Below are 7,456 nucleotides of genomic sequence, written 5' to 3'. Positions count from 1 at the left end.
GCCCGTGGCCATGTCCGTCTAGAAGATCCTCTTGTTCAGACAAGGAGGACAGGAAGGATGGGCGGCGCAATTGAGTTCGCTGGCGGCGGCGCTGTGAGAAATCGTGAACGCGGTGGCATGGAGATGGCAGGTTTTTACCGCTCTCCAAGAGTCTGTCACATTAGAATGTACTCCCCCGTTCTAAAATTACAGTTATTCCAAGAATCGTCAAAGCATTTCAAATTTAATCAAAATTATAGAGTGAATTATAAAGATTTGTAACATCAAATTGATATATAATGAAAATATAATTAACAAAGAATCTAATAATACTTAGTTAGCATCATAAATATTATTATGTTATCATATAAATTTGGTCAAACTTAAGATGCTTTGACTCTTCAAGATTCTTAAAATGACTTATAATCTAGGAAGGAGAGAGTTACTTTGGTTTTCATATCTGTTAAAGTTATCCAAATGGTACCATTAAGACGTCGAAAGGCTGGATGTCCCGCTCTACTCACTGCCGCACACGCTGTTCGTCTAAAAAATAAAATCAACTCCCACATAACTCGCTTCACTCCACTGCCACCCTTACCCCTTCCGCGCTCCTCATCCCCTACCGCAGCATACCAACGCCCTATGTCCCCCCCCCACCGGGAGCCCGCAACGCACGCAAATCCGATGGCCCTCTGCCCACTCCGGTGAGATTCACTCACCTCCAACAAAATCCATACAGGTGCGCGGTGGTGTTGCAGGGAAGTGGGCGGCTCTCCTTCACCTCGGCATGGCGCCCTCTCCACCCCCAGCGGTGCCCTCTCTCACCCCGACGACTGAACTCCTGAAAGGACCTAGGATGCCGCCTAGAGGGGGGTGAATAGGCGTTTCTAAAAAATCAACACCTTTAAAAGTGGAAACGATTAGTAATAGGAGTTTCCAAAATGGAAACTCCAAATCAGAGTAATACCACCCCTCACAAATTAGCCACAAAGTATATAAAAGATACTAGATAAACCTAGGGAGCCAAACAGCTGCAACCAAAGAGTTGAATCAAAATGCACTAGTCAGTTAATGTTGGAAGTCCCGATAGTTTGGGTCAGAACTTCTGACGTGTCAGAAGTCCCGACGTTTGGGTCAGAACTTCCGACGTGTTAGAAGTCCCGACAGTTTGGGTCAGAACTTCCGACGCAAACTGTCAGCACTTCCGACCCCTACGGGAAATGAACTACAAGTGCTAAAATGAACTTTGTGATGCCGATAACTTACAAACCCACTTCCTAGTGGTAAGGTAAGGTGTTGGGTCACTCTCTTGACGTTGATAAGCCACCACTCCGTAGATCGAGTCCCAAACCCTAAGAAATAGCTAGAGAGAGGGAGACAACCAAATATAAGTAATTTCGAGCAAATCACAACAACAACAAGCACGCGGGAGACAAGAATTTATCCCGAGGTTCGGCAGCCCCACAAAGGAGCTCCTATGTCCTCGTTGTTGAGGTGACCACTTTGGTCAGAGTCTCTTCCACCTCCTTGCCTCACTCAAGGATACCACAAAGGTCACTTGAGTTTCTTCACTAGAAATCAAGGGTAATACAAACTTCCCAAGGCTCTTACACAAGATGAAAGCTCTTGGGCGACGCCTAGCCAGCTAGGGGAAAATCCCCAAGAGTAACAAATGCAAATCAAACCGGCTTGACGAAGAAATCAAGTGCTCAAGCTTGCTCAAAGTGATTTTCTCACTCAATCCACTCTCCAACCACTCAAACTCTTTAGGAATCGAAGTTGGAAGCAAAGGAGAGAAGAGTGGCGAGCCTAGAATGCTTGGGGGCTATTTTGGCCGAGTGTTCGTCACAATGAAATGAGTGGGCCATGGTTAGAAGAAAGGAGAGGGGTATATATACTCCAAGGCAAAATCTAACCGTTCAGATCTACGTCGGGAGTTCCGACGCAGATCTTGGGACTTCCGACGTATGAAGAAAACACTGTTCATGCGAGGTCAAAGTCCACTCGAGACAGCCAACGTCGGAACTTCCGACGAACGTCGGGACTTCTGATGGGCACAGACAGCAGGTCAGTAGAACCATCGATGCCAGGACTCCCGGCTTGGGTCGGGACTTCCGACTGTCGGGAGTTCTGACTCACGTCGGGACTTCCGACGTCCACAGTCACCGCGTAGGCTGTGACTGGGAGTCAGCACTTCCGGCAAGAGTCATGACTTCCGACTGTCGGGAGTTCTAGCTTACGTCGGGACTTCTGACACCGAGAGTCACAGAAAATTATTCTATGTGCTCGTGAAGTGCTAGAATGTCTCTCTTTTGATTTAATTATTATGCTTGAGCACTCTATCTTCCTCAGACCACCTAAACTTGCATCCCCCTTAATAGTACAGCATACCTATTAACTCAAGATCAAAAGAAAAACAAAATTAAACCTTTTGAGTTGATCCATTTTTAAATTGATGCCGTGTCTTTCAATCTTCATCAAGTGAGGATGCCAACATGTCAATATTGATCTTGTCACTTGAGCATAGCCATCTTGAGCACATGACTTGATTCCATTCATCAAATATGAATAACTCCAAATACATCAAGTCACTTTAATCAACTTGTCCAATATAGATTTGATCATCCACATTAATATGACCATCATAGCTTGATTAGTACCTCAACTAAATGCAAGTACTTTCTTCTTCACCCTGGCTAGGTTCCTCGGCCATCAAGCCGTCGCTTGCCCTTCACCCTTGTTTAGTACCTCGAAGCCTTTTCTTGCTATCTTCACCATCTCAAGCCATCAAGTCACATCTTGTATTAAATCAACCATTCATTTGTATTGTTGCCTTTTTCATTTCAATTTAGCAAGCTTCAAATATGAGACCATTCCATATGCAATCCCTCATGTCTCATTAATTAACTCTTATCGTGCTTGCTTTCACATAGATCATTGAAATCCCACAATAAATAAGCCTTTGCATGAATTCCATTTGCATTGTTGTCTTGTGCTTGAACTAGATTGTTTATACAACAATACATCATTTTGGCTTTATACAATTTCATCAAGTATCTGTGAGATAATTAATTTCCTGTCTAACACTTAGCAAACATGTTAGTCCTTTAATCGTGTTGTCATTCAATCATCCAAAACTCACTAAAGGGCTAGATGCACTTTCAACTCCCCCCCCCCCCCACCCGGCGCCCATGGCGCTCCTCGTCCCCATCCCCCACCGCCGTCGTCGAGCCAAGCCAGGTACTGGTGGCGTTGGTGATGGTGGTGCTCATGTGCCGCCGCCCGCCGCTCACCACTGGCCCCGACTGAGACGGTTGGAATCGACCGGCCTAGGCTTCCCTTCTTCTATGTTGCAAATGTATGCTTAAGTGTTTTAGTCGTTTCAAATATATGTTGCAGTTATTTCTTATGGATGTTGCAAAATTAGACCGGTGGATGTCGCATACGTAGCAAGTGTTTCAGAAGCATGTTGCAAGCGTTTGTTCAAAATGTTTCATCTATTTCCAGACATATGTTGCAATCGTTTTTATCTAGATGTTGCATATGTTTTTACACATATGTTGCAACAGTATGTTTCAAATGTTTCAGCTGTTTCAATTTTATGTTGCAGTTAGTGTTTTTTTATGTTGCAGTTGTTTTATCTGAATGTCTCATATATCCTAAATGTTTCATCTGTTTCAAATATATGTTTCATTCGAGTGTTTCATGTTGCAAGTGCAGACCGCCGGCATCGGTGTCCATGAGGGCGGCAGGGCCAAGCCGCAGCCACCGATGCGCAGAGGAGGCGTAGGCCGCCACCGGCGGTGTGGGAAGTAGGCATAGGCTCCGCGGTGCTGTTGTGGAAGAGGCGGGGCGAGTCTTTCCGGCGGTCTAGAAGAGACAGGCGCCGCAACGGCGTGGGCTGTAGATCTGAAGCGGCCGGTTTAGATGCGAGCGCGGGAAACAGAGCTAACGCAAGCAACGTGCAAATCCGAGCGGATAGGGCGGAGCAGCCGCGGGTGTCCAGACGCTAGTGCTGCAGTTATCCAAATTTTACCAAATTTAAAGTAAATAGTATTCACATTTATGTCTCCAAACCAATATATTAAGAAAAGTATATTTCATAATAAATCTAATTATATTTATTTTGTATCATTAGTATTTATATTATTTGATATAAATTTGGTTAAATTTAAAAGCATCCGGGTTTATCGAAACACGAGAATTGCATTCGGATGGAGGGAGTAAGTAAAATATTGTGCAATGGTGAACCTTCCGCGGTGGCCCACGTCACAGTGACAGGGGTCTACGAACTCTTGGTCCACCCTCATGTACCATACTGTTCTTGGCGGTGTTATGTAATACGTATATCAGTATATCTGTATATATGTAGCCACTCCCTTCTCTTCCGTCAACTTCGAGAAGACAGGGGCAGCTTCACCTCGGAAGCTCAGACTCGCAGGATGCAACAAGAACATACCCAAGCTTCAGTAACCCTCTCTCTCTCTCTCTCTCTCTCTCTCTCTCTCTCTCTCTCTCTCTCTCTCTCTCTCTCTGCGTATAATCCTGCCAAATATGAGTGCTGTGACACTGACAGTGTTTGTGTGACTGCGTTTTGGCAGATGGTTGAGAAGGGGTGTGAGAGATGCAGGGAATGGAAGGAGCACTACTACTGGGAGCACATGGATGTGAGCAAGATCCGCTTCTTCAAGCTCATGACTGGGGATTTCGCCCGGGGCATTGTAAGTTTCTAAGCCCTTGTTTAGTTCCACCCTAACTTCTAAAAAGTTGCTACAGTACCTGTCACATCGAATGTTTGCGGCCCGTGCATGGAGCATTAAATATAGACGAAAAGAAAAACTAATTGCACAGTTTGGTGAAAAATTGCGAGACGAACGTTTTGAGCCTAATTAGTCCATGTTTGAACACTATTTGCTAAATAAAAACGAACGTGCTACAGTAGCCCCAAAATCCAAATTTCTCCGACTAAACAAGGGCTAACTGTCCAAAGCCCACTGTTCTTTGTTCTTTGTTCCGGCGAATATCCCACTGCCATGTGAAGTCAATACTAGTGTTCGTTTTCTATAAATGTTGGTCTAGAAAACATGCAGTTAAACTTTTACAAAAGTTTTGGTTGTGCTGAGCACTATTGAGCTATCCCTGTAAAAGTGTAAAGGAGATATGTTACAGCAAGGAGCTTAAGCAGGAAAAGGAGTAAAGGTCAAAGGACACAAGCTTTAAATCTCATGTCTGGATCTAAATATTAATCTTACATTCGCAAAAAAAAAAAAATATTAATCTTACCTAGGAGCACCTATTATGTGGCAGATATGCTGTAAGTAACATAAATGTGATCTTAATCTTATGTCCACTTGCCAAGTTTAAAGCTTCTTTATCAAAAAAAAAAAAAAATACTGGCAGGAACTCTACCGTGCATAATAACTGAAAGCAAATTCTCTTCTACTACTATGCATTATTATAGTACAAGAAAATTTGCTAAAGTTATTTTGAAGATATTTTGTTCTTCTTTAGGGATCAAGATTACTATTTTTAGCTGATTATGAAGCGATATTTGCCCTGTTACTACATTATCATCATCTGAAAATTAACTTTATAAGCAAAGAGTTGTCACTCATCTGCTTTCATCTTAGAGGATACCGGACAAGTTTGCAAAGAATTTCAAGGGACAGATCACAGAAGAGGTTCAGCTGAAATCACCTAGTAGTGCTGAAACATGGCACATCGGTGTAGAGAAGCATGGTGATGAGCTGTTCTTCATGTCAGGATGGAAGGATTTTGCCAAGGCTCATGAACTGCAGGAGAACGATCTCGTGCTCTTCACTTGCTGTGGAAACTCTTCCTTTGAGGTCCTAGTCTTCGAAGCGAGTGGCTGTGAGAAAGTGTCTTCCCTGTTTGGCAATGGAATTAGTCCTGATATGTGCAAACAATTCAATGATATAGTGGGTCAACATGGTGAGCATCACTCTGTGACTGTGAGCGATTCTGAGGATACCATTGCGCCGTCGCAGCTGGTTGGATCCCCTCACAACGCTTCTCCTTTGAAGGAACCCAGTGGGAAGGCTAGACCAAGTGAGTAAAAGTACTATAAGTTTGCAGTGCAACACTAGGCATTGTTAGTTCTGAATAAATTAGTACATGGCATGTCTTAATATGTTTATCTTTCAAGGTAGTATATAAATAATATACCTGAAACTATGCATCATCAATACTGTTGGAGTTGATCATTTTCAGTATATATAAAACAATATACATAATGTAGATCTTTCTTGTCAGGTGAATATGAATCACCAAACGCCAACAACTTTATTGTCAAGCATGTGGCAACTGGCGAAGAGGATAGTGATGATGGATATGCTAACTCTAACTACTACTCGAAGTTTGCCAATCGACTAAGAGATGAGGAAAAGGAGGAAATAATAGGTTTGGCTTCCATCCGACCAAACAATCCTGTATTTGTGACAGTTCTGATGAAAAACCATGTTCAGCGCAGAAACAACCATCTGGTGAGTTTATTCATATAGCTAAAGAAAATGAAAATGATTGAATATTTAATTTGTTTATTTACTTTTGAAACGAATTGAATATTTAATTTAGGCATGTGAGATCTTTGCAAGTTAGGTTTTGATTTGTTAATAGGTACTACAAAAAAGCTTTCCTCTTTCAAATGTTGCTATTATGGTGGAAATTTGCTGGCAGCCACTCAAATGGTGCTCTGTTTTTATATCTGAAGGTACCAAATGGTAGCTATTTCTGTAGTCTGTGTCCTGCCAATCTGGCAATGTCCAATGCTGAAAACACTCAGCTGCCTAAAAGCAGCTAACTGTATATACCAAGGAATGAATATAACCAACCCTAACATTCTGCTTTTAAGGAAAATTAAATCTCACAGTAGTGTTTATATTACCTCATATATTGATGGTGGTACCTTCATCTCCACAATAGAATTCAGTGAATATCAGATTCAAAAAAAAAAAGAATTATGTGAATATCTTCATATTATACTCTTTCCGATACAATGTTAAACTAGCTGATTTTATTGCACAGGTCATCCCAAGTAAATTTGCTGCTGATCATCTTGGGGAAAGAGCACATGATATCATACTTCGTAGGCCAAATAGGAAAGAGAAATGGCTTGTCAGCTACTATTACTCATGCCGCACCCGGTGTTTCCACAACTTACCGTTGTTTAAGTTTATGAGCGAAAACAAGCTTCGTGAGGGTGACATCTGCGTCTTTGAGCTGATGAAAGGCAAAAGCAGAGTGACGATGACTGTCCATGCCATCAGAAAGGCCAATGACCGGTTTATTCTGGTAGGCTAATCTGATGTAGTGCACTTGTACTGTTGTAGTTTCTGCAGTATGTACTATGCAGGGGTAGCATTGTGAACTGAAACTGGAAGTGCCTAGTGATGCTTGCAAGGAATGCAAGTGTAATTTTGTATCATGTCGTGATCAGCAGTCTGGCAACTAGAACAAG

The 7,456-nt window shown here is 42.5% G+C and overlaps 1 protein-coding gene across 1 annotated transcript; it reads left to right on the top strand.

The window, feature by feature from the left end:
- The first annotated feature begins 4,394 nt into the window (after positions 1–4,394).
- Positions 4,395–7,456, top strand: LOC136506198 (B3 domain-containing protein Os12g0592300-like). The gene is made up of 5 exons (XM_066501314.1): positions 4,395–4,448; positions 4,581–4,700; positions 5,610–6,048; positions 6,253–6,482; positions 7,024–7,456. The coding sequence occupies exons 1-5, from the start codon at positions 4,422–4,424 to the stop codon at positions 7,297–7,299; spliced, it is 1,092 nt and encodes a 363-aa protein (XP_066357411.1). The 5' UTR covers positions 4,395–4,421; the 3' UTR covers positions 7,300–7,456.

This window comes from Miscanthus floridulus, chromosome 14 (assembly GCF_019320115.1).
Source record: "Miscanthus floridulus cultivar M001 chromosome 14, ASM1932011v1, whole genome shotgun sequence".
Classification (NCBI taxonomy): Eukaryota; Viridiplantae; Streptophyta; class Magnoliopsida; order Poales; family Poaceae; genus Miscanthus; species Miscanthus floridulus.
The sequence above is the reverse complement of the archived record's forward strand: the minus strand, read 5'-3'. Positions and strand labels throughout refer to the sequence as shown.

Excerpts from the sequence above, each read along its gene's own strand:
- LOC136506198 (XM_066501314.1), top strand. The coding sequence starts at position 4,422 with ATGCAACAAGAACATACCCAAGCTTCA. Across the intron at positions 4,449-4,580 it reads AAGAACATACCCAAGCTTCA|ATGGTTGAGAAGGGGTGTGA; the intron begins GTAACCCTCTCT and ends GCGTTTTGGCAG. Across the intron at positions 6,483-7,023 it reads AGCGCAGAAACAACCATCTG|GTCATCCCAAGTAAATTTGC; the intron begins GTGAGTTTATTC and ends TTTATTGCACAG.